This window comes from Cynocephalus volans, chromosome 12 (assembly GCF_027409185.1).
Source record: "Cynocephalus volans isolate mCynVol1 chromosome 12, mCynVol1.pri, whole genome shotgun sequence".
NCBI lineage: Eukaryota > Metazoa > Chordata > Mammalia > Dermoptera > Cynocephalidae > Cynocephalus > Cynocephalus volans.
This window is the reverse complement of record NC_084471.1, coordinates 75,421,016-75,448,448: the sequence shown is the minus strand read 5'-3', so window position 1 is coordinate 75,448,448 and position 27,433 is coordinate 75,421,016. Positions and strand designations below refer to the sequence as shown.

The window sequence follows — 27,433 nt, the reverse complement described above, 5'->3', positions numbered from 1 at the left end:
TGCTTCTTCTACTTTCCTCTCCTTCACTTTGTTCCTCTCCCTTCCTCTTTACCTCTTTCTTCTTTTGCTAATTTTTCTGTCAATTATTTGATGGTAATATTTTCAACAGAAAAATGGGCCAAAGGAAACAGGTGAGAAGAAATAAAAGATCCTGGGTAGTTCATAAGCCAAATAATCAATATCAAAATAATCACTAATGAAGACTTAGTTGTACTGTAAGGATTAGACATAAACTATATTTCTTTATTAAAACAATTCATTTCATTTAAAATATAAATGCAATCCTATGTTTATAAGAAAGAAACTGAAGTACTCAAACATTAAATGTCCACAGATGAACTTCTTTTTCTAACTCCTAAAATCATCCAGCTTTTAATATTACTATGTTCTTAGGTTTCAAAATTTATCTCAGTGGGAAATTATAGAAATTTGACAAACTCAACAGTCCTAAAACTTTTTCCTAATGTCTTTCTCCTAGGGTAATTCAACCACTAAAATATTCATGACCAATTATTGGACCCAAGTGGAGATTCCGGATATATCTGATATATACAAATCTCAGAAATACCAGGGAAAAGATAAATACCCATGCTTTATTTGTTCATCCATTTCATTTATTCAAAATAAACACTTACTGAGTTCCTAATCTACATAAGGAAACATTTAGAAATTGTGGAGAAAATAACACCTCAGAAAGCTTACACTCTCATGGGAAGAGACAAAACATAAATGAGTAACATATTTAAACATAACATTTCAGGTAACTTAAGTCCTTCAATAAAAATTCAATTTCTAAGGAAAGTTAGACATGCACCAACCGTACTATGCAGCACTTCCACTCCTCAGCATATATCTAAGAGAAGGAAAACATGTCCATAGAAAAATTTGCATAAGTTCACAGCAAGACAACTTGTGTGAACCAATGAAATACAATAGAGAGCCCAGAAATAAACCCTCAGGTATATGATCAAATGATCTTTGATGAGGGTGCCGAGATCATTCGATATACAAAAACTAACTCAAAACGGATTGAAGACCTAAAAGCAAGAACCCAAACTATAAAACTCCGAGAAGAAAACATAGTGGAAGTGCTTCATGACATTAGACATGATTCTTGGGTATGACAACAAAAGCAAAAATAGACAAATGGAATTACTTTAAACTCAAAAACTTCTTGTGCAAAGGCCACAATCAACAGAGAGAAAGAGCAATCTATGGATTGGGAGAAAATATTTGCAAACTATATATTTGGTAAGGAGTTAATATGGAAAATATACAAAAATTCCTACACCTCAACAAAAGAAAAACAAATGACCTGATTTAAAAACAGGCAAAGACGTGAATAAACATTTCTCTCAAGATGTTATAAAATGGCCAAAGATGCTCAACATCTCTAATCACTAGAGAACTGCAAATCAAAACCACAATGAGATATCACTCCATACCCATTAGGATGCCTACTATTAAACACACACACACACATGCATGCACACACATATACATACTGTTAAATGCTTTAACATCTCAGTGACCTTTAAATCATTACAATGCACTTGTTTTGTTACTGTAATTTTTAAAAATAAAATATTATTTTCAAAAATAGTATCTATTACTATCTTTAGGCCAAACATTTAATCTCATTACTTTTTTTTTTTTTTTTTGGTATTTATACCTAAGCAATGTAATGAATGATAAAGTGACTTTTCCAAATACCCTACATAAATGGCCATTATTCAAAGCATGTTTGCCAATTTAATTACATCATTTCTATGCAATGCTTCCCTTTCTATTTATGTTCCATTGAGTAAAATGTTAAGATGATGTCTCGTCCTTTATTAATAACAAGTGTATTATGACCCAAAACTAATTTAGACAAACCAAATTACAAAATCATGCACATCACGCAATGATAATTTGCCTGCTGAACATAAAACACTTAAAAACTACATCACTGAATATAACTCTTATAAAGCATGATTTATTCTAAAATACAAGGAGAATGTTAAAAATTAATAATAATTCATATGAATATAAGCTACTAAAAAATTATTGTTAAACAATAATGTAATCAGAAGCCCAAAATTCTACTTGAATGTCCTCCTGGCACCTTATATTCAAAATATATAAAAGTGAATTAATCATTTTCTTCTCCCATCCCCAGTTTCCCTATTTCTATTAATGTGAGTTATAGCCTCCAAATATCCATATCTCACACTCAAAACTCCACCATTGGGCTCTTCTATCCTTCCTTCACCGTTTGTCTCTAGTCACCAAGTTTTGCCATTTCTCCTTCAAAATGTTCTTTGTATTGCTCCTCTTGCAAACAATGTTCTTGCCTCTAAACTCACTCAGGTCCTTCTCACCTTAGAACAACATTAATCATGAATGCAAAATTAAGCACAAAGTCTCCCATACAGTCTTGCAGTCTCCAATCTCTTGTCCCTCCCATTCATCCTTCTTTTATGTCCAAAAAGATTCACTTTCAGAAACATCCCTTTTGTCTCATCCTCATTCAAGATGAGATAAAATGGATACTCATTGCCCATAAAAGTCTAAGCCCCTTCCCATCAGCTCACCATTAAATACAATCACCACCATCGAGACTGAGAACACTGTTGAGCAATCAATGCATTCTGCCTTTTACAAATGCTCATGGATATTCATGGAAAGAAGAAAAAAGGATTAGGATGAAGAAAGGAAGAATCATGGAAGAGGGAACTGAAAAAAAGAAAGAGAGGGAGGGAGATAAAAGAAAGGACTATACTGAGGAAAAAACAAAAGAGTTTACCAGGACAGAACTTCAGGGTAGGGGGAATACTAACTGCGATGTACAACAGAAGCAATTCAAAGACAGATAAGTTGCCTTTGACTTCCCTAATATCAAGTACAATATTCACGCTGGTGTCTATACACAGGCTGGAATTGATACTAATGCTCTCTATTTGACCAGACAAGGAAACATTTTACACTTCTCCACTAGCACATACCCATCCATTTTTTAAATCAGAGCATAAAATCAAATGAAGTTTATTGTAAGCTATCAACATTTCAAACGACTTGTTGAATGCCCCACAGCTCAAAGAACAGCGTGTTCCTTGAAATAAAGTGTGACCATATTAGATATATTGTGAAATCTAATTTATAATTTCTCATCATTTAAACTGTTTTCTGGACCTATGATATGTCCTATGTTGCTATACTATTGAGTTTTCTTATTAATATTACTATTAACAGTAGTAATAAACATAATACTGTGTGCTTACTATGTATCAGGTACTGATACACTTAACATACATAATCTCCTTTAGTATTAACAAAAGTTGATGCAGTAAGTACTGTTATTACCCTTGTTTTATATATGAGGAAAATGGGGAAAAGGAAGGTTAAGTAAACTGCCCATGGTAACACAGCCAATGAAATATAAATCTAGAACATACTTATTTTTAAAATCAGTAGCATTCCATAACATACAAATGTTTGGAAAATCTACAGTCCTTTATGATTTTTCAATAATTATTAGAAATCTCAACTACTACTTTGGAATTATGGCTCAGAGCTTATAAAATATTTTACAGTGCTTTATTTAAATAGTTTCACAAGTTAATAATTAGAGCCCCACTTACTAGTAATAAACTTACATAAAGTTAGGGCCAGCTAAACTTGAAACAAAAGAATCATTACGTCATTAGTCTTCCTTGCATCCCTGAATCAGTTACTATTACTGTGCACTTTTTAAAACACAGAGACATGTGACACAGGTTAAGTGAAATATCAACAGCCACCAACTGAATAAGTGGCATAACAAAGAAATGAAATCAGATTTCCTCAATATCAATCATTACAGTTGAATTCCATATCACATGGCTCTTCTAAAGGTCGTGTGTGGTAATACATTCAGAATGTTGAGAATTTAGTAACCAAAGTCATAATGGAAAATGCTGTTTCCTAGAAGATTAAAAGAGGAAACTAGCTAGTCGTATTCATGAAAATATGAGCTCGAATCCTCCCTGCATTACAGAAGAATAGAGCTGAGCCAGGACTTGCATATAAAGGCTTTTAGCTCGACTTTTGTTGAAGAATTGAGACAGATCTGTTAGTATCCTTTCATCCAGTGGCCCTGAAAGAAAAAAGAAGGCACTGGAAACTCCCAAGTCACTCCCATCAATCCTGCATACACCAAAAAATTCTAGTTTCTTCCACCATGTGTGCTGACAGGACAAGGGAGCACACTGGTCAAGTGTCAGAATAAATACCTTCTTCTTTCACATTCTCAAGAAGCCAATTTATGCGGCTTGCTCCAAAGATATGTAAACAGATTTCCCTAACAATGCCTAAATCAAGGATTCTTGTGTAGATCAAGAGTTGAAAACAAGCACACATTCATTCATGAATTCAAAGCCTTTAAGGTTTTTTTTAATGGAAAGGAACACGCACCTGCTGTCTCTTTCCAGTTTTTGCCATTCCAACCTCTATACTTGAAGGGCATAAAAGAAATACCTGTATAGCCCTTTGCATTTTACAAAGTGCTTTTCCACATCTTCAAATCATATCACTCATCAGAAATTCTAAACAAATACACAATCATAAGAATTTAAATGGACAATTCTATGTATAGCAATGTGATGTTCCAAACTCCTACTTGATGACTTATTGAAAAAATAGGTGTTTGAAAATCTTGTAACAATAAATTAAATCTACACCCTAGCATTTGAACATGTAAATGAAGGTAACACTTCATTCTTTAAAAATCATTTATTCTGAATTCACACTGAACACTGATATCTAGTCAGTTAATCTTACAAATGTGTGCAGCTGCTGAAATTAGAATACAGTGTAGCACTGTTCAAACTGACAACAGTGCATATCATATTAATCTTTTCCTATTTTCAGATAAGCCTTCATGGCAATTCATTTCCAAACCATGTCCACTTGCTATGATGTAATAGTAGAAAACATATAACTCTCCCTTGTATTTCATTTGTTTGCTTCTTTTTGGCAGCTAGCTGGTAGAGGGATTGAACCCTGACCTCGGTGTTACCAGCATCATGCTCTAATCAGCTGAGCTAATCAGCCAGCCCTGTTTTTCAAACTTTTACATGGGTTGATCCTGAGCCATATTATCCAACAATCTGACCCATATTTGTGATATCGTTCCAGCAATGCTGTGAGGTAATTTTAAGTACTAAGAATCCTAAAATGCTTCCCAAAACATAAAGTTTATTCAAAGTAGGCATTTATAAGTATTATAGCCTCTATTTGCTCTATCAATTCAAATAGCAGTGTAATACTATTTTAACTTAACACTATTATTAAATAACTTGATGAAATATTAGTATGAGCATTTGCTATTAAGTTACTGTCATTTCTGATACATATTTTTGAAAAATAGTCATAATTGAAATCTAAAATGTAATCTAAGCTTACATTGTAATTCATTCTTTATTCTAATGCTACTCTGGCCATTACAATTTATTTCGTAAACTACATCTATTCCCCCTATTTCTGTAATTCCTGAAACAGCTTTTGACTGAAAACAGCATTTTCACAAGAAATGTTCATTTAACCTTTAATATTTTCATAAAAGATTTTTAAAAATAAGAAATAAAGATATTTTCTGAAGTAAATTTAACATTAAAAAACTTAAAGATCTAATTAAAAGACAGCCACTAAATGAAAATAAAATGTAAAAATTAAAATTTTATGTGATATCTTTATAGTACTTAATATCTTTATTATAGAATCAGTTTGTTCACATTGTTTTTGTCAGCTAAGTCCAGTATTTTATGACTTTGACAAAAGTGGGGGAAAAAATCAAACTCTGAAATTATTTATAGATTGAACTCTTATTTTCAAACAGGTATTTTGTTATTTTATGCTACATTCCAGAATTTCATAAATCATTTTTTAAATTAATGATTTTGTCAGTCTTATTTAATACCAGGAAGTTAATCTAGCACCAGGTACAACTGAATATGTACAAATGAAGTTGCAGACGGCAAACTGACAGGTCAGAGTGGGAGAAAGCTGCTTTTTCCCTTCAGCTTTCTGGCTCTCTTCCAAGGGAGAAAACCCAAGGAAGAAGCCTTCTTGGGGTAGGTCCAGAGGTCTAGGATGCTCTCCACATGAAACAGTATATCTGCTGCCTGACCTGACAATGGGTCCAACTCTCATGCCAGCAGTAATAATTTCACAAAGTGTCGAACACAGGCTGGAGCCAGCCAAGAACACGAACAATCTTCCTGATGCACTTTCCCCTGCATTTTCTCTCTGTGAGAGCATCCCAAACTTATGTCTCAATGCCTTTAAATAGGGCTGCTTCTGATGGTGCAATTCTGAATCAGATTCTAATTGCAAATCGGGCTGGCCAGTTAGCTCAGTTGGTTAGAACACAGTGTTATAACATCAAGGTCAAGGAGTCAGATTCCCATACTGGCCAGCTGCGCCTCCAAAAGAAAGTAATTGTGAATAATTAGAATCTTTACTTCCTTTTCTAGAGGAAAGCATCATGTGGCTAAACAGTACAGAGCCAAAGGTTCAAATTTACTTCACTAAACATTTGCAATTATGTGTATGGTAGACCAAAGTAAAACTATAAAATGAGCTACATGGCTGATTAGTGATCTAATACTTTAGACAGAAAAATTTATATTTCTTGCTCTCCCCAAATCTATTGAGTTACTTTCACTTCTTTCCTTCACTTGGTGAGTAAATCTAAATGAATATTGACTGTATAAAGCGAAAATGATGTCCTTACACAGCTCATATCCTGTGGCCCATCATTTTAACCATTCCCTTCAATAGGTCTTCATCTTCCTTACTCTTTTCCTATGCAATAAGAAAAAATTACAAACCAAATTTATTCATGAACACAGATGCAAAAATTCTAAAGAAAATATTACTAAATCCAGTCTGTCAAGACAACAAGGTGGACTTGACATTTGAGAATTAATCTAATTCGTTATATTAACCAAATAAAGGGAAAAAATATATGTTCACCTTGGTACATGCAGGGAAAAAAATTCAACATTCATTCATAATAAAAATTCTCAGTAAACCAGGAGGATAGAGGAACTTCCTTAATTAGATAAAGGGTACCTAAGAAAAACCTACATCAAACATTGTATGTATTAGAAAAGGTTGGAAGCTTTCCTTATAAAACTGGTAATGGGGCAAGAATTTTGATTATTGTTATATCTATGGACTGTTCTAGAAATTCTAGCCAGTGCAATAAGGCAAGAAAAATAAAAGGTTGAAAGACTGAAAAAGAAGAAATAAAACTATCTACATAATTATCTATGCAAAAAATCCAAAATATGAACAGATAAACTGTTAGAATGTGAATTTAGCAAGTTTGCTAAATATAAATTCAATATGAAAAATTATCTGCATTTTTATGTAGAATAAATAATTAAAAATGAAATTTTTAAATCAATGCTATTTACAATAGTGTCAAATAAACCACCAAATACCCAAGAAGAAAACTAACCAAAGAAGTACAAGACCTCTACAAAGAAATCTGTAAAATATTATTTGGGAAATTAAAGAATAAATGGAGTACATAACATATTGATGGGTAAGAGGACACAATATTATGAAGATCTAACTTCTCCACCAATATGATTTATTGATTCAATGGAAACCAATCAAAACCCATTTTTTCTTTTGTGGAAATCAACAAGCTGTTTCTAAAATTTATTTGTAAATTTAAAGGGTCAGGAATAGCCACGAAAATCTTGAAGAATAAAGTCATGGGCTACCTCCCACATATCAAGACTTACAATAGAGGTATAATATTTACAATACAGAGTAGTAACACAAAAATGGGCAAATAGACAAATGGAAGAGAATACAATATCCAAAACAGATCAGCACACAATGTATGGACACTTTTCTGAATAAATATTATATCGTCTAACGTAGTTTTAATTACTATGAAGTATATCAATTAACTTTTACAACAAAATAAGGCTTATTTACACTGCTTCTGATAATTTTATTACCTACTATTTTTGTATTTTGACAGAAGAAATAAACCAAAGTTTGAAATTACTGGTAAACTGAGCTTTTATTTTCAAACTGGTATTTTATTTCATTTTATTTAGTGCTATATCACAAAATTGAATATATCACCTTTTTTGATTAGTCCCCAACAAGAAATGCCTAAAAGATAGTTCATGTAGCTCTCCTTTGTAATACCTAAGTTATGTAAGTTTTATTCATGCAAATATTCTCAAACCCATTTCAATTAGCACAACAATTGTTAAGGTCATCCATCACCTCTACTTTGCAAAATCCAATGATCAGTTCTAAATCTTCATATTCTTTGAATTCTCAACACCATTTAGCCAAATGTTCAGTCCTACCTTTTTGAAAATCTTTCTTTACTTCATTCTGGGGCACACATTTCTCAGTCTTCTTGCTATCACCATGGCCTATAATTTTCAATATTCCAAGCTGATTTCTCCTCATCTCTCCAACTGCTAAACATTGGCATGCCCCATAGTTCAGTCCTCAGATTTTTTTCTCTTCTATGTCTAGTCCATTCCCCAATCTCATTCAACGTTCTATCTTTAAATATCATCTATATTTTTATTCCAAAATTATTATCTCAAGATCAGACCCATCTTTTGACCTTCCACTCATTTATTCTATTGCTTATGTAACTTTTCTCATTTTGTGTGTCTAACAGGCTTCTCAAACTCAAAATATCTAAAACCAAACTCCTGATATTTCTAAACCTGTGGTTCCCAATACAACCCTATCTCAATAAATGAGAAACTCCATCCTTCCATTTGCTCAGGTAAAAATCCTTAGAGAAATCCATGACAGCTCTTATTCTAAACCCTAACTTACAACCAACCTATCAGTTTTACCACGAACATCTATACAGTATCTGACAACTTCTCACTATTTTCATGGCTACACTCTAGTTCAAGACCTCATCATTTCTCAACACAATTGTTGCAGTATCTTCCTAATTGGTCTCCTCACTTCTGCCCTTGTTCTGCTAGTCTTTTCTCCATATAACAATCTGAGCAATACCTCTAAAATTTAGACTGAAAACACCTTCTCCCATTCTGTAGGTTGTCTCTTCACATTGTTGATAGTGTCTGTTGCTGTGCAGAAGCTTTTCAGTTTGATGTAGTCCCATTTGTGTATTTTTGCTTTAGTTGCCTCTGCTTTTGTAGTCTTACTCAAAAAAGCACTGCCCGCTCCCATTTCACGTAGCATTTTCCTATGTTTTCTTCTAATAGTTTCACAGTTGGGGTCTTAAATTTAGGTCTTTATTCCATTTTGACTTGATTTTGTATATGGGGAGATATAGGAGTCTAGTTTCAATCTTCTGCATGTGGATATCCAGTTTTCCCATTACTATTTATTGAAGATGTTGTCCTTTAGCCACTGTATATTCTTGGAACCTTTGTCAAAAATTAGTTGGCTGTAAGTGCATGTGTCCCAGGCTCTCTATTCTGTTCCATTCATCTATTTGTCTATTTTTATACCAGTATCATATTCTTTTGGTTACTTGTATTAGTCCATTTATGTTCCTTATAACAAAATATCTGAAATTGGGTGATTTATAAAGAAAATGAAATTTATTGCTTACAGTTTCTGAGGCTGGGAAGTTCAAAGTCCATCTGGTGGTAACAGTTACCCACGAGTCTCACATTGCAAGATGGTGGAAGCAGAAAGACAGAAAGACAGACTCTCCTCTCCTTTTAAAGCCCTCAGAACCATACCCCTGACCACCATTTTTCATCCATTCACTACTGCACAGTCCTACAATCCAATCACCCCTTCAGAGCTCCACCTTTCAAATACCAAAATAGGATTTCCCACCCTCTTAACAGTCACAGTGGGGGCTATGTTTCTAATACACAAAACTTGGGGGACACAATTCAAGCTTCAATGAGTTTTGGGGGGACATAATTCAATCCACTACATTACTATAGCTTATAGTATATTTTCAAGTCAGGAAATGTGATGCCGCCAACTTCGTTCTTTTTGTTCAAGATTGCTTTAGCTATATAGGGTCTTTTGTGGTTCCATACAAATTTTTAGATCATTTTTCTATTTCTGTGAAAAATGTCATTGGTATTTTGATAGGGATTGCATTGAATGTGTAGATTGATTTGGGTGATATGGACATTTTAATGATATTAATTCTTCCAACCCATGAATATGAGATAACTTTCCATTTATTTGTGTCCTCTTCAATTATTTTCGCCAGTGTTTTATACTCTTCATTATAAAGGTCTTTCACTTCCCTGGTGAAATTTACTCCTAGGTATTTCTATTTTTTTTTTCTTTTTTGTTAACTATTATGGATGAGATTATTTTCTTAATTTCTTCTTTGGTTATTTCAATATTTATGTAGAGGAAGGCTATTGATTTTTGTGTGTTGATTTTGTATACTGCCACTAAGCTGAATTCATTTATTGGTTCTATTAACCAGTTGGTGGAGTCTTTAGGGTTTTCTATGTATAGAATCATGTCATCTATAAATAAGGATAGTTTGACTTCCTCCTTCCAATTTGGATGCCCTTTATTGCTTTCTCATCCTGTCTTATTGCATGGGCTAGAAATTCCAGTACTATGTTGAATAAGAGTGGGGAATGGGGGAATCCCTGTCTTGTTCCAGATCTTAGAGGAAAAGCCTCCAATTTTTGTCCATTCAGTATGATATTAGCTGTGGGTCTGTCATATATGGCCTTTATTGTGTTGAGGTACATTCTTTCTACACCTAGTCTGTTGAGTGTTTTTATCATAAAGTGGTGTTGGATTTTATCAAATGCTTTTACTGCATCTATTGAAATGATCATGTGGATTTTTTTTTTTTGCTTCATTCTGTTGATGTGATGTATCACATTTATTGATTTGCATATGATGAGCTATCCTTGCCTCCCCAGAATGAATCCCACTTGATCATGGTGAATGACCTTTTTAATGTGCTGTTGGATTCTGTTTGCTAGTATTTGGTTGAGGGTCTTTGCATCCGTGTTTATTAGGAATACTGGTCTGGAGTTTTTTTGTTGTTGTTGTTGTTGTTGTATCTTTTTCCAGTTTTGGTATAAGGTTAATATTGGTCTCCTAGAATGAGTTTGGAAGTATTCCCTCCTATTTAATTTTTTGGAAGAGTTTGAGAAGAATTATTATTAATTCTTCTTTAAATGCTTTATAGAATTCAGCAGTAAAGCCATCTGGTCCTGGGGTTTTCTTTGCTGGGAGACTTTTTATTACTGCTTCAAATGTTATTACTCATTACTGGTCTGTTTAGGTTTTCTAGTTCTTCATGATTTAACCTTGGTAAGTTGCATGTGTCTAGGAATTTATCCATTTGTTTTAGGTTTTCCAGTTTGTTTAAATATAGTCAGTTTTTCATAGTAGTTTCATATAATCCTTTGCATTTCTGTGGTATCAGTTGTAATATCTCCTTTTTCATTTCTGATTTTATTTGAGTCTTCTTTTTTCTTCATTATTCCAGCTAAAGGTTTATCAATTTTATGCTTTCAAAAAACTAACTCTTTGTTTGATTGATCTGTTTGTTTAATTTCTAATTCATTTATTTCTGCCCTGATCTCTGTTATTTCTCTCTTTTTACTGAGTTGGGGATTGTTTTGTTCTTGTTTTTCTAGTTCTTTGAGATGTAATGTTCCTTTGTTTATTTGAAGTCCTTTTTTCTTTTTTGATGGAAGTATTTATTGCCACAAACTTCCCTCTTAGAACTTCATTTGCTATATTGCACAGGTTCTGGTATGTTGTGTTTTCATTTTCATTTGTCTTCAGGAATGCTTTAATTTCTTTTTTGATTTCTTCTTTGACCCATTCATTGTTTAGGAGCATGTTGTTTAATTTCCATGTATTTGTATGGTTCCTAGTGTCTCTTTTGTTGTTGATTTCTAGTTTTATTTCATTGTGGTCAGACAAGGTAGCTGATATGATTTAAATTTTTTTTTAAATTTGTTGAGACTTGTTTTGTGACCTAACATATGATCTATTCTAGAGAACATTCCATGTGCTGCTGAGAAGAATGTATGTTTTGCCGCTATCGGATGAAATGTTCTATAAGTTTCTGTTAAGTAGGCCTATAGTAGAGATTAATTCTAATGTTTTCTGGTTAATATTCTGTATGGATGATCTGTCCTTTGCTGAAAGTGGAGTGTTAAAGTCACCAACTATTATTGTGCTGGAGTCTATTTCTCCCATTAGGTCTAATAGTAATAGCTTTATACAACTGAATGCTCTGGAGTTTGGTGTGTAAATATTTAGAATTGTTATATCCCCTTGTTAAATTGATACCTTTATCATTTAAAATGACCTTCCATATCTTTGTTTACTTTCCTTGGCTTGAAGTCTATTTTATCTCATACAAGTATAGCTACTCCTGCTTTTTTTTGGTTTCCATTGCATGAAATATCTTTTTCCATCCTTTTAGTTGGTGTGTGTCTTTATAGGTAAAGTGAATTTTGTGTAGGCAACATATTGTTGGTTCTTGTTTTATAATCCACTGAACCATACTGTGTCTTTTAATTGGGGCATGTAGTCCACTTACATTTAGAGTCTCTATATATTTATATAGGGACTTGTTACTGCCATTTTGTTATTTTTTTCCGGTTGTTTTGTTGATCTTTTTTTCCTTTTTTCTGATTTTATTGTCTTCCTTTGTGATTGACTAGTTTTCCCTAGCAGTATGTTTTGATTTCTCACTATTTATTTTTAGTATGTCTCATAACTTTTTATGTCATGGTTACCATGAGGCTTACAAAAAATATGTTATAGTTATAACAGATTATTTTAGACGAATAACAACTTAATTTTGATATCTAAGAAAATATCAGACAAGGGGCTAATATCCAGAATATATAAGGAACTCAAACAACTCTTCAGCAAAAAAACAAATAACTGAATTTAAAAATGGGCAAAGGACTTAAACATTTCTCAAAAGAAGACAAACAAATGACCAACAAGCACATGAAAAAATGCTCCACATCACTAATCATCAGGCAAATACAAATTAAAACCACAAGGAGATATCATCTCACCTCAGAAAGGCTATTATCAACAAAATAAAAAAGAAATGCTGGCAAGGACGTGGAGAAAAGGGAACCTTCTTACATTGATGGTGGGAATGTAAATTGGTACAGCCATTGTGGAAAACAGTATAGAGGCTCCTCAGAGAACTACAAATAGAGCTACCTTATGACCCAGCTATCCCACTACTGGGTATATATCCAAAGGAAATGAAATAAATATATCAAAAAGACATCTGCACTCCCATACTCCTCGCAATAGTATTCACAATAGCCTAGAGATGAAATCGACCCAAATGCCCATCAACAGAGGAATGGATTAAAACACTGTAATATGTATACACAATGGAATACTATTCAGCTATAAAAAGAAATGATATCCTATCATTTGCAGCAACATGGATGGAACTGGAAGCCACTAAATTTACTAAAGTAAGTCAGGCACAGAAAGACAAATAGTGCATGGTTTCACTCATATGTGAAATCTAAAAAAAAAAAAAAAAAAAGGTTCTCATAGAAGTACAGTGTAGAATAATGGTTATCAGAGGCCAGGAGGGAAGGGGTATGGGGGGGAGGAGAAGTGGTAGACTAATGATTACAAAGCTATGCTATCTATTCTAAGTGAATCATTTTGCAGTATATGGACATACTGAAGCAACACACTGTACCCCATACAAATAAATATAAATAAAATTCACATAAGAATAAACAATAAATAAATAAAAATAAAATAAAATGTAGAATGATCATTAACGTCTCTGCTCAAAATCTTACAGGGGTTTCCAATGTTAGAGTTATAGCCAAAGTCATTATTGTGACTTACAATGTCCTAACCTCACAGGGAGATTCACTGTGAACCTGAAGAAGATAAACTTCTGGCCTCTAACTTGCAAAACCCCTTCCTAAGGTCTTGAAAGGAACCCTAAAAATTTTGCATTGATTATTTTCTATTATTTTTCTTAAACATGGCCACCCCAAATATTTAATCTTCAGGCACCCACAACCTGGATCTACCCATAACTATACAATGTAGCCTCCCACTCCTACTCTGACTTCATTTCCTACCACCCTCTTTCTTCCCTCACTGCACTTGCACTTGTACAGGCTGGTCCTGAGACACGTCATGTAGGTCCCAGCACCTTTGAAGCTTCAGTAAAGAACTCAATAAATGTTTTATGAATGAATGAATGAATGAATGAACCCATGTTTGGGCAAAGTTTAGGCCTCATCCTCCAGAGCTGTTATTGTGGAACAAGAACAAAAGTCTCCTCTTCACAATCAGCTTTTTTTTTTCTTCCACTTATTCAATGTCCAACTGCACTCTTGAATGTGGTGCAGAAAAAAAACTGTACTCGTGTCTTACCACTGTAATCTCCTGGTTTTCCTTCTCATTTCTTCTCCTGGACCACCCGTACTTTCCATTTATTAACCTTATGCCATAAATTTTCTCTTTACAACTGAATGCTATGAACTGAGTCCTCCAAGGTTAGTAGTAAATATATTAAAGAGATAGAGATAAAGAATTTGGAAATTTTGTCCATTTTCTTGTCACACAATCAGATTTTGAAAATCACAAATTAACACTTTGGTCTTTCTATTTGCAGTCTCCCCAACTCCCAAATAAAGCACCTGATGGGGGTGTTGTCGGATAATCCCAACACCTGATGCAATGCCGACTTGTTAGAACATAGCAAAATAATGGAATACAATGGCAATGGAGGTATGAGTTAACTGAAAACTCTGGGCAGTTTTGCACCAAGAATAATATTACTAGTCCTCTTTCTTTTACCACAGCCCATATTTTATTTACTAATATCTCATCCTATACATATTTTATCTTTCTCTAAACACAAATAAAGTCTAGTTATTGATCTATTAATGTGAAAAATATCCTATTCATTCTGTCCTTTTAATCAATTACCAACATATTTTGCAGTGTTCAAATGTATCTCAAACACAATTTTTCCAACACCAATATCATATCCATCCACCTTGTGTTTGTTCATGTTTTGGTTTTATCTACCCAGTTTTCATTTATCTAACTTCTCACAACAGTCCCCAATTTTTCTCTGGGTACCTATCCCCATCCACTCTTAGTCCATAGCTCTAGTTGCACTGACCCAACCCCACAGGCAAGGTGGGTCTGGCTGATTACAGCACTGCCTCCAATAACAGTGACTGGTAAAATCCAAGTCAGGACAAACAAAACAATGAGACCCTTTACTAGGACCTTTGTTTAAACTACTAGGGGAGAGGACTCCCAATACCCACGGCACTGGCATTGAAATAAAGCCCAAATCCCTTAATAAGCCTTCAATAGATCTTCATGAGCTCAGTCTGGCTTACCTCTCCAGTGTCACATCATCTTACCTGGAGTCCCACACATTCTTCTTAATTAACTAACTTTAGATCCCTACATGGTCCACGCACGATCTCATCCTCGGGTGTTTGCACATGCTGTTGCTTCCATCTGAAATACTTCCCACCCCATTTCCCTGACTAATTGCTACTCATCTCTTGTGTCTCAGATAATGAGTTACTTTCTCAGATAAGCCTTCTCTGACCTCCACATCTGAGTGATAACCATTCCTTAACTATTTACACAGTAGTTATTACATGCTACTTGCTATGAAGAATGTGAAAATGAAATAAAATGTAAACAGAGGCATATAACAAGTTTAAAAACAGTACTGCCCCCTATGGTGTGAGATATTCTATGGCCAGAGATTCCAAAGCCCACAATCTCAATCTTGTAAAATCATGGCAGGTGCATTAACCACAGGAGAATAAATAAGATGCTCATTATAAAACAATTGAATAGTAATTTTCAGTAAAGTAAGAATCTATTATAAGACACACTAGTAAAAGAGCTAAAAATTAGTGGTTCCATTCATATTTTTATCTATATGAATAAAGAGTACCCGAGTATTTAAATAACTCATATTTAGAGCAAAGAAATTTTTTAAAAATTTAAGGAGACATAATATCTCACTGTGGAAGGAAAAGATTTGAAGGAAAACTTTTTTAAAGGACAAGCAACTAAGTATGAAACGACAAAAAATGCGAGGTGGCAGACAGTGCATTGAAGAGCAAGTGCTGTTATAAGAAAGGATGAGTGGAGATGTATTCAGTTCTAGCAGTGGAGGCTAATATTGCTGTCAAGTAAAAACAGAGCAACTTTACCAAGTTGCAAAGTGACTAAAAAGTCTATTTATGAATTTTAAAACAGAAAGCAGACCAATCTAAAGCAAAGACAGAAAAATTGTTAATGGAAGTAGAAAGGAAAAACAGATGCTCAGTACTGTATATTTCAAAGAAGCATCAATATTCTCAGTCCCTCCACAACAGCAGATTTAATGGACATGTGAACCAGAACAAGGTAACGTGAGCCAGAAAAAAAGATCAGCATTCCTAGCAGCAAACAAGAAGCTATAATTTTCCAGTGAAAGGCACACAAATCTTAAGAGAAACATGAAAAGTGGTTTGACACTATTATCTTCAAGATACCAGCACAGCTTACTCTTCAATTAGGCATTGATAGCTTCTCTTATACCTCAGGATTCATAATCCTCTCCTATTCATTTCCAGGCTGGCACAGAAAAAAAAATCACACACAAAAAAACTCTGCCTCCAAAACTAGAAAAGAAAGAATCATTATTTCTACCAGAAAAAGTTTCTCCAACTTAATGACATAGGGTGAAATACATAATCCTGGTATAAAGAAAGTAAAATTAGAAAGAAAAAAACCCTGCTAAGTTAATTCTTAAGAGTAGCCAGGTAGTTGGGTTTACGATTACCTTCCATGATATGTAGTTTCAAAATGCACCTGCCAATTGCATAAGCATACCCTCTGGTTTCCAGCATACTGGTTCTCTTGCTCATCTGCCCTTCCACATAATTCCCCTTACATGGAGATCATCAACTTCATCAGAAATAAAACAAGATAGTATAAGACTTCACAGAGAAATAGAACAGGATTTCCAAGCTCTGAACATTGCCACAGATAAAGTTATGACAACACAAAATAAGTATTATGTATGGCAGGTTAACTCTTTTCTTTGAAATGCATTATTAAATACATGTACATGTCCCTATGATGGCAAGCAGAGCACACAACAGGCAAAACAGGTCAGCTCATAAGATCACTTTATATGTATGGGACCAACAGTCACACCAGCACTAGGTTTTCCCCCAGACAGAAAACCTTTGTAAGTTCAAGATGATTATATCTTACAGAGTTACTCAAAGGGTCAGTGAGATAGGACTCTGAAAAGAGAGACAGAGTGTATGCAGTAGTTCCATTCCACAGAATTCATATTCTTACAGCCTTATTAGGTCAAATTTCACAATTTAGGGTTTTTTGTTTGTTTGGGACAAAACTTAACTTAAGAACATGATTATTACCATAAGAGTAGAGAATAGCTACTTAAGAAAATAAATTACTTTCATGCACTGTAGAATAGAGAGCAAACAAAGCTAGGGTGACCTGAATGGTTGAGACAAATAGTTTGTTATTCAAATATATATCAATATTTTCTAGTTAGTAGAAATGGACTTTTTTGAAAAATTAACACCTGTTAAGTTTCTATTACAGCACATGCTTGATTTAAACAGAATTTGGGCATCGAAAGAAAAGGCGCATCTTTTGGGGGTTGTGGGTGAAGATGAAGGTTGGGGAGAGACGGTGGCTTCAGATTTAGTTGTGTTGACTCTAAGTTGCCACTGGCACAGCCAAGAAAACATAAGCATCAAGCGATTTGTAGACCTGAGATTTAGTCTTAAAATAGGAGATGAACTTAAAACATTTTTAAAAATTATGTATCATTTAAATTAGTAATTAAAAATAGAAAAAGTAGAAAAAAATCACATACACTATATAAAAAATGGTCTAAGATGCTGGCTATGAAGAGCAAGGGCATAAAGAAAAATCATAATTTGTTATAATGAATATGCTAATAATAAGAAAAAATTAAATATTTTTAAAAAGTGTGTAACTTAGAAGATGGGAAAACAGTAATAACCAGGAAGAGAAAGGGGAGAAATGATGAGAAAAAGAAACAAAGTTGAAAGCAAAGTTTATCAGAGAAGCCAAAGAAAGAGGAAAATTCAAGTAGGAGAAGTTGATCAATAGTATGAAATGTTCCTCCAAAACAGTCAGACTGAGAGAGAATATTGCTTTTGAAAAGGAGAAGGTCATAATTGATCATAGGAGACTACTTTCAGTAAAAGGGTGGGCAGAATAAAATCTCTACAGTCATCTCTGTACGTATGTAGAAGGTTGAGCTGCTTCTTGAAAACACCATTAATGCGCTACTAGTTCAAAATATTTATGATCCCCAGTTCCTAGATTAATTAATGGCACACCTTCTTCTCTGCCCATGTATTTATAAAATGTTATAAATGGCAGGGACTTCAGAAATCAAGTAAGAGATTGCAAACTAGTGGCTAATGCGCCCAATTCAATTCTCCTATTTCTTTTTTTTTTTTTTTCCACTTAAAAAAATTTAGATTTTTTTCAACTTCTCTCTAAAATACAAAAATCTGGCAATGCTGGTCCCATGTTTCCATAACACCTTTTGTAAGAAGCATGTGTATTCCAGCACCCTATGGACACCTCTGTATGCTAATGACACCTCTCTTTACTCATTCCCTGTAATGTAAGAGCTCTAAGTTAGAACGCCTTAAACTTGACACTCATTTAAAAAGGAAACAAGTTAAATTCATTAGCTATTCATTACCTACTCTGCGTAAGACCCAGAGAGGTTTAAGTCTCAAAGCCAGTTAGTAGCAGAGACAGAACCAGAACTCTGTTCCCTGACTCTTGTGTACAAAGTGAACTATGGCCTCTACAGACACTAAAACATAAGGATTTCCCCCAGACAGATGCTGATTAAATTATCTTTAAAGGAAAGGGAAATAATCTGTAAACAAATATAATTTTATTAAAAAGGCACTTCTCATGCATTCACAGAAAATATTATCTGTATAGACTACTCACAAAAAACAAAACAAAACAAAACAAAACTTCAACAGCTCATTAAAGTTGAGAAGAATGTTTTAAGGAAATTATCTTCAATTTACAACTTCATGTGCACTTTACTTGTTTAACACTTAAATCCTTTGTTGACAAGATAGCTTTTTTCTTTGTCTCCCTGCCTTCAGTCTCTTCTCACGCAAATGCAAAATCATCTGAAAAAAGAAAGCTACCATGCCAACTGAGTAATAGAGGAACACGTTTTTTTTTAAAAAAAAAAAAAAGCAGATCTTATGATGTCTCTGTTTTAAAAGTTGTTTCTGCAATGTCAATGGGAGAGCCAACAAAATCCTTAAAGTCGTTTCAGATCTGGCCTCTGGGTGCCTTGCCAGCCTCCCAGACCTCCCACACCCCTGTCACCTTATTATCCTGAAATAGTAAACGGGTTCTTCTTTGCCACACACATCTGGACTCTGAAGATGCAAATGCTACATTCCTCCTTGTCAACAGCCCTGTTCTAACCAATTTTTATAGATTTTGTAACATTAGGGACTCAAAGACTACAAGAATAAATAAATTTAGAAAAACTTAGGGAAAGCACAGAAATTTAAAGCTGGCCACATCATGTTAAGCCCCGTTTAAAGACATTTCATGTTCACTTGCACCCAGTCCTCTGTTTTATTGTCTACAAATGCTCTGCGCTCCTACCCAATGACACTGAGAGGAGGAGTAGCGGGGGAGATGGAAGAAATGCAGCAAGGCTCACAAGGTGTCCTGAGCAAAGCAGACCAGCAATGATCTGACCTCGGAGCATAAGCAATAGCAGAACTACACTTAATAGAATTCAGACTTTTTTTCATTCCTGTCAGTCTTTTCAGGGTTTCCCTTCCCTTGGGTTTTATATTTTGTTCAGCTTTGTTTTGGTGGTGGTTGTGGCATTTTTGTTTGGTGTTTGTTCATTTTGTGGATTTTTTTGTTTGCCTGCTTTGCCATTTCCCCCGGATTTTACTTAGAATATATCTGATATCCATCTGACAGCCTGGCATCCACAATGGCTAGGTTTGGCTACCAAATGTACTTTGTATGGCCTCAAGGCACATGGTGAACTCTGATCCTGGAAACAATATAATCCCATTCATCAAGGCTGAAGCCACTATGAACCATAACAAGATAGGATCATAATGAATTAAAACCATCAACAGAAACACCGTATAAAAAAATAAGTCACTTTTCCTTTTCCATTTAATCATTTTGGTACATGAGCTAAATTTGTAGGCCCACCTATTTGAAGGATTCTCCTGAAGGTTCACTCAGTAGAATATATAAAGATCCTGCAATTATTTCTGAAAACAGATGTGAATTGGGAGGAAAAAAGCCTTAAATAACATTTCATTAACTACATTCACAACTCTCCACTTTTACTAACAAAATGATGATAATTAGCTAATTTTTAGGCCATTAATTGTCTTTATTAATGATTAAAAATGTGTATGTTAATTATACCTAAAATTGGAGGTAATTTAAGAATTGAAAAGAATGGATACTACCTCTTACATTTCAGTAGATAAATGTTTTAGAAACAAAGTATGTTGTGATTTAAAGAAAATTAAATCTCATAGATTTCCACTTGCTTTTTGTTTTTATAATAAATCTCTGGTATAAAAAATTTTTAAACAAAAGAGCCTGGCTTTTCTTGAACCATTTTCCTGCTGATAATGGACACTGATTGTGAATGCAAAACCCTGCATATCATTATGTGAAACATTTATGCATTCAGAATGTCTACTTGGTGGTTTTCTTCTTAAGAAGCTAAACAGTTCATTAAACAAGCTGCTCCTGAATGGTAGATCAGAACAAGCATAAGCTGCCTTCTGTAGAATTCTATTGTGAAGCTGTACCCATTTGTGTTTTCTTTGAAGCCATAAAAATGAAACCCTTATGCTCATATTAAAAGCATAAGAAAGGCATCTATTATGTCAATAGATTTAAAACACGGCCTTAGACACAGTGAGAACCACTCCAAAATGGCACTCCTATAATAGCAAAGGTTAAGAAGTGCATTCCCAGGGAAAACCTTCAAAGGCCTACATATCATTATAGCCCAAAACAGATGGCATCGCAGTGTTTGGAACTATATTTTATGGACACCTATGATCTCAAGTAAATCCTTTCTAATCCCACTCTTTTGTCTAGATTTTGTACTTTGATGATAGCTGCAGGTGCCTTTTCTCTACCATATCATTGTATGTTATTTTATAAATAGTGAAGACACATGTACATATATAATGTGACACAAATCTTAATACAACTTTCAAACAATTCAAAGTATTCTACTAGCAATACATTTACACTTTGTATCTATGATTCCTAGCTTCAAATCTATTATAAACCTACAGTAGTCTGAATTTTATTTTTAAAAATGTTGAAAATACACTCTCTCATATATTGCTGGAACTGTAAAATTAATTTAAAAAGCCCACTTTGTAAAACAATGTGAAATTAGCTAGCATCTATGTGTATACTCTGGAAAAACTCTCAAACACAGGAAATGGGAACAAGAATATTCACGGCAGCATTGTGTATAATTGTGAAAAACTGCAAACAAAAGGTCGTCAGGAAAATGTATATATGAACTGTGATATACTCAGGCAATGAAATACTGCACAGCAATGAAAATGAATGAATTGCAGTTACATGCCCTAAAACAGATGAACCTCCAAAACAATGCTGAGCAAAAAAGGGTAAAGTCACAGAAAACTGGATACAATATTTCCATTTATATAAAATTAAAACCACACAAAATTGAGCAATGTGTTATTGTTACTTAGGTTCAGTCTTTTTTAATCTAAAATTCTGCTCAGAAAAACAATACTACTGTGACTAACAGACTGAAGTAAAAATTTTCTACGATTATTTGCTACAAATCTCATGTATTAAATATCTTTTTGGATTTAAATTTAGTTTACTACAACAAAGTTACCTACAGACAGATAATGCCTAATGGATCCTTACAGGTCAAATAATTGTATAAAATATCACATACTTCAATATTTAAGAAATATTACACGATCTCATTTATATGTGAAATCTAAAAAAGTTAAACTCATAGAAGTAACAAGTAGAATGGTGCTTACCAAGGGCTGGGGCTGGGTGAGAGTTGGGAAGATATTGGTCAAAGAATACAAATTTCCATTTAGACAGGAGAAATAAGTTCAAGAGACTAATTGTACCACATGGTGACTACAGTTAATAACAAATTATGGTATTCTTGAAAATCGCTGAGTAGATTTTAGGTGTTCTCACCACGAAAAAAAGATAAGCATATTAAGTAATGTACATGTTAATTAGTTCAATTTAGCCATTCCACAATGTATACATATTTCAAAACAACATGTTGTACATGATAAATACATACAATTTTTATTTGTCAACTAAAAAAGAAATTAATTAAAAATATATAAATACTGAAAGAAAAGAAGTAAATTCTGACCCATGAAAAATTTAAATAGTATCACCACAATTTAACTGAAAAGAGTTTTTACTTCATAGTTTACCTGAAACTTCACAAGGCTTGTAAGATTGCTGAAAAGAGTTCCTCTTTAATTCCTGTCTGTATATAAGATGTGGCTTGTTGTGATCATCTTCATGTTCACTCCCATCTGCCTTCATTATGGGTTCTAAGAAATATTCACCATCATGTGCTTTAAATGTTCCCATCTGAAAATAAAGAAAATAAAAAATGAACTTTCCCCCCAACAGTCACAAAGAGAAGGCACACTGTACCACAGGTTAAAATGAGCACACAGAAGAACAGGGAGGGGTCTGCTCACGAAATGTCATCAACTGAACATAAAAAGTTTCCTTTCCATGGCCCACATTTCTCTCTCCACTCTTATGTATAAAGTCATGAAGACTGGATAGTATTTCAGCAGGCAGAGTTAAGATGACAGGCATTCCAGGCATAAAGAATACCATAGGCAAAGGCATCAAAATGGAAAAAGTCTAGAACAGTCTGTAAATAATAAAGCCTGTTTGGTCTATGTAAGGTAATAGTGTGAGACAAGACTTTGAAAGATAGGCTGGGATCAGATGAAAAATCTTGAATGTGGTGCTAGGAATTTAGAATTTATCTGTAAGCAATGGGAAGCCATTGAAGAATTTTAACTAAGAAACACCTGTCTTCTGAATCCCAGAATCCAGTATCAAACTTGCTATCTTCACTTAGATAACACTCTCACCTTTTAACATGTCCAAACTCTTGATAGCCAGTCCAAACCTGCTGTCTTTACAATGCTCCCTATCTCAGTAGATACCAGTAATACTCTCAGATTGCTCAGGCCAAAAAACATGACAGAGAAATCAAGGATGCTCTTTCCCTCACATTCCACATTCAGTCCATCTGCAAATCCTGGAAGTTCAACTTTCAAAGTATAATGAAAATCAAACCACTTCCCCCAATTTTACCACTTCATTCATGACCTAATCTAACATTCTCTCTTTCCTGAATGAAATCAATAACGCTCTATAGTCTAGTCTCCACAGAGAAGTCACAGTAATTCTTTTTAAGAGATGTCTGGATCACATCACTCCTCTGAAAAAAAAAAATAACAAAAACTAATGATTTTCCACATCATTGGAAGTCCTTACAATGGTCTTTGATGTCCTTTGCAATCAGCAACCCTTCTCCATCACCCCATCCCCCAAGCACACACAGCACAAACAGACTTCTGACCTCCTCCTCTCCCACTTCCACCTTAGCTCACTCTAGAGCTCCATTCCTGGTGTCTTTGCTATTCCTTAGATATGACAAGCATAGTCTCAACTCAGGACGTTTGCACTTACTAATCCTTCTGCCTCAAGCACTTCTCCCTGATGGCTCTCTCTATTACTTGTTTCAGGTCTCTGCTCAACATTCATCATCTCATACAAAATCACATCCAGCCTCCTATCTCTAGTCCCCTTTATCCTGTTTCATTTTTCTTCACAGCACTTATCACTGCCTGATATATTTGTTACTTGTCTGATACCACCCACTAAAGTATAAGTTCCATGAGAGTAGGGCTTTGTCTATACTCTTGCCTACACGCCTGCCACATACCACACGCCTGGATAAATATATATTAAATGAAGGAATAATTGAGACTGTGAGGTATGAAATATAATCTAGTAACATTGTATATTATGGATGGTAGCAAAAAAATACTAGCAGCTATAAAATAGAGGTTATAAACCAGAAGAGAAGTAACAAAACTTGAATTATGGTGATGGTAATAGTATGGCAGTTGGAACAGAAAGGTTTACAAGATGCAATGCCTGAAAAAAGCAGAAAAACAGAAATAGTAAGAGGGAGAACTTATGGTAGAGATAATCTTCTGGGAAAATATAATTTACCAAAGTGACTCTAGATATGTTAGAAATCCAAACAGATCCCACTTTCTAGCAAGAAATAGAAAAAGATGTCAGAGTTACATCACAAAAAATCCTGGCCTTGATGACTCACAGAGGAATTCCATCAAACCTTGAAAGAGCAAATATAATTCCACTGGTAGTGAACTGTTCCAAAATATTTTTTAAAATCCAAAGTATATTTATGATACTAGTGTGAACTTACAGCAAAACCTGATAAAAATAGCACCAAGACAAAACAAAACAAACAAAAAAACCATATAAAGGACAAACTCATATATGAATATCAAGGTAAAAGTCTGAAACTATATTAGCAGAAAACAAACAAAAAAACTCAGCAACACATGAAAAAAAAAAAAATCTGACCAGGTGGAGTTTATAATAGAAATGTAAGTATGGCTCATAATTAAGGATGTATTAATATAATTCATCATAATCATTTATACAAGTTTTAAAAATCACATGGGCTTTTGAGAAAATTCAATAAATATTCTTGATTTTCTAAAAAAATCAGTAAAATAGAAATAGATAGACGCTTCCTTAACATGATAAACTATATAACAGCCAAAAAGATAGAATCATGCATAATGAAGACATATCCAAGACATTCCCACTTAGGTCAGGAATACAAGGATGCTGCAAACAGAAATATAAAAAATTGGAAAGGAAGAGATGAAACTATCATCTTCCTAGATTATACCACTATGTACCTTAAAAATAATAAAATTAACTGAAAAATTACTATAATCACTAAATAAATTTAGTGAGATAAATATACAGGCTTAAAGAATTTTCACAAATACAAAAACAACAACTAGAAGATACTATGGAAGAAACAATCCTATTTTACCAATATAAGGATTAAATACCCAGGAATAAAAAAAAAATAAGAAATTTGTAAGACTTTTTAAAATGTTAAAGCACCACAGAGAACTACCAGAGAACTCCAATGAATGGAACACTTCCCATGTCTTAATAATTAAAATTTCCCAAATGAATTTATAAATATAACAAGATCTTAATTTTAAAAAATACCAACAGATTTTTAAGTATTCAAACTGCATGTGGAAAAATAAACCAATAAAAATAGTTAAGATAATTATGAGAGAACAATGAAGCAAAACTAAGACCACAAGATATTAAAATATTATAAAGCTGCATTAATTAAATACTCAAACACTGGCACATGAAGAGACAAAGAGACCAATAAACTGAGTATAAATGCAAGCAATAAATCCTAAGTAATACGGGACTTAATTTTATATGGACAGCATCTCAAGTCAATGGGAAAGACAGAATATTTAATTAACAATATTGCACCAACAGGGTAGACATCTGGAAAAAATAAATTTGATCTCATCCCACACAGAATAAATTCCAAAGAATCAATGATGTAAACTTTCAAAATAAAACCATAAAGCACTAGAAGGTAACATGATGAGAGAATTCCTTTGTAACTTTGGAGCAAGAAATATCATTCTAACTGTGACTCAATGTGCATAAAAAAAATAATTAACCACAATAAAACCAAAACTGGTGCTTGACATAAACAAGTACAGCAAGTTGAAATGTAAATGGTAATCAGCGCAATATCTATTTGCAGCTCAGATGACCAGCAAAAACATTCTCTTTCTAAAAAGGAATTATTTCTTTAAAATACTTTGTAAATTCTAAAAAATAAAAATATATATTTAGATACTCAAAGTCAATGAAAAAAGACCAGCACTCAAAGGAAAAATGGATAAAGAATATTAATAAACATTTCACAAAAAGGGGGGAAATGTCAAACTTCACTCAGAACAAACGGAAATTATGATTAAATTGAATCACCATTTTTGCCTATGAGACTGGCAAATATCTGAAAGTTTTATAACATACTCCAAATGCATGTCTGTGGGAAAACAGGCACTTATACATTACTGTTGAAAATATAAATTAGTGGACTCATGATGCAAAGTAATCTGACAATATCTATCATAACTACCAGTACACATGCCCTCTGACAGAGTAATTACCCTTCTGAGAGTTTATTGTACATATACTGTACATCTGCACATGTGTGAAATAACAAATTAACAAAGTTATTAACTGCAGCATTTTTAACAGAAAAATGTTGGAACCAATTCCAAAGTCCATTGATAGGGTCTGTTTACATAAGCTATGGTACAGCCATACAATGGAATATCCTGTGGTAAGACAAACAAAAAAAGAACAAATATTCTATTAGTGATATGTAAAGAACTCCAAAGAATAATATTAAAACAAAACAAAAAAGAACTGCAAAACAGGATGTATATTACACTACCATTTGTATAATAAAAGAAGAATAACAAAAACTAAATATTTCTATTTGCCTCATGATTACTAAAGAAACTCCAGAAGGATTTATTAGAAGAAATGCAAGTAGACATGGGAGAAAATAGGTGGATGCAGGAGGGACCAGGTAGGGCATTCTTCTTACCTCCGGTGCTTCATACATGCTGTTTCCTCTGCTTAAAGTATTTCCCTACTTCCCAGTCTTTACCTCAGACCTCTCCCCACAGTACTCAGTCTGGCTGGCTCCATCTCATCCTTCACATCTCAGCTTAAATAGCAACTACCCAGAAAGTTTTTCCTTGGTTAGGTATCTAGGTAACCATATTACCACCCCTACTCCTGAAAATACATTACATCTGCTTGATTTCTTCAGCACATTTATCATATGTTGTATTTATATATTTGTTTGCTATTTATAATTATTTTCCACACTAGGCAGGAGTCTTCACATAAGCAGAGACCTATCCTGAATTTCCATTGCCTTATACAGTATCTGAAACACAGAAGACATGGTACACAGTAAATATTTGTTGAACCATGAAAGCCATTATTTCCTACCTTTGTAAGCTCAGCTTCTGTTAAGCAGAGGTAGGTAGGATATAAGCTTGGAAACACAGACTAGAGCTAGAATACTGAGACTCTTGCATGCAGGGATTTTTTAATCAGAGGACTACATCAACTTGAGTGAAAAAAAAAATTATCTTGA

At 33.8% G+C, this 27,433-nt stretch overlaps 1 protein-coding gene across 2 annotated transcripts in view; it reads right to left on the bottom strand.

The window, feature by feature from the left end:
• The window catches only part of ADAMTS20 (ADAM metallopeptidase with thrombospondin type 1 motif 20), a 171,900-nt gene that overhangs the window by 128,407 nt on the left and 16,060 nt on the right, over positions 1-27,433 (bottom strand). For both annotated transcript variants that reach the window (XM_063075546.1, XM_063075547.1), the window contains exon 3: positions 22,560-22,722. In XM_063075546.1, the coding sequence (XP_062931616.1) occupies positions 22,560-22,722 (163 nt within the window). The remainder of the gene's footprint in view (positions 1-22,559; positions 22,723-27,433) is intronic.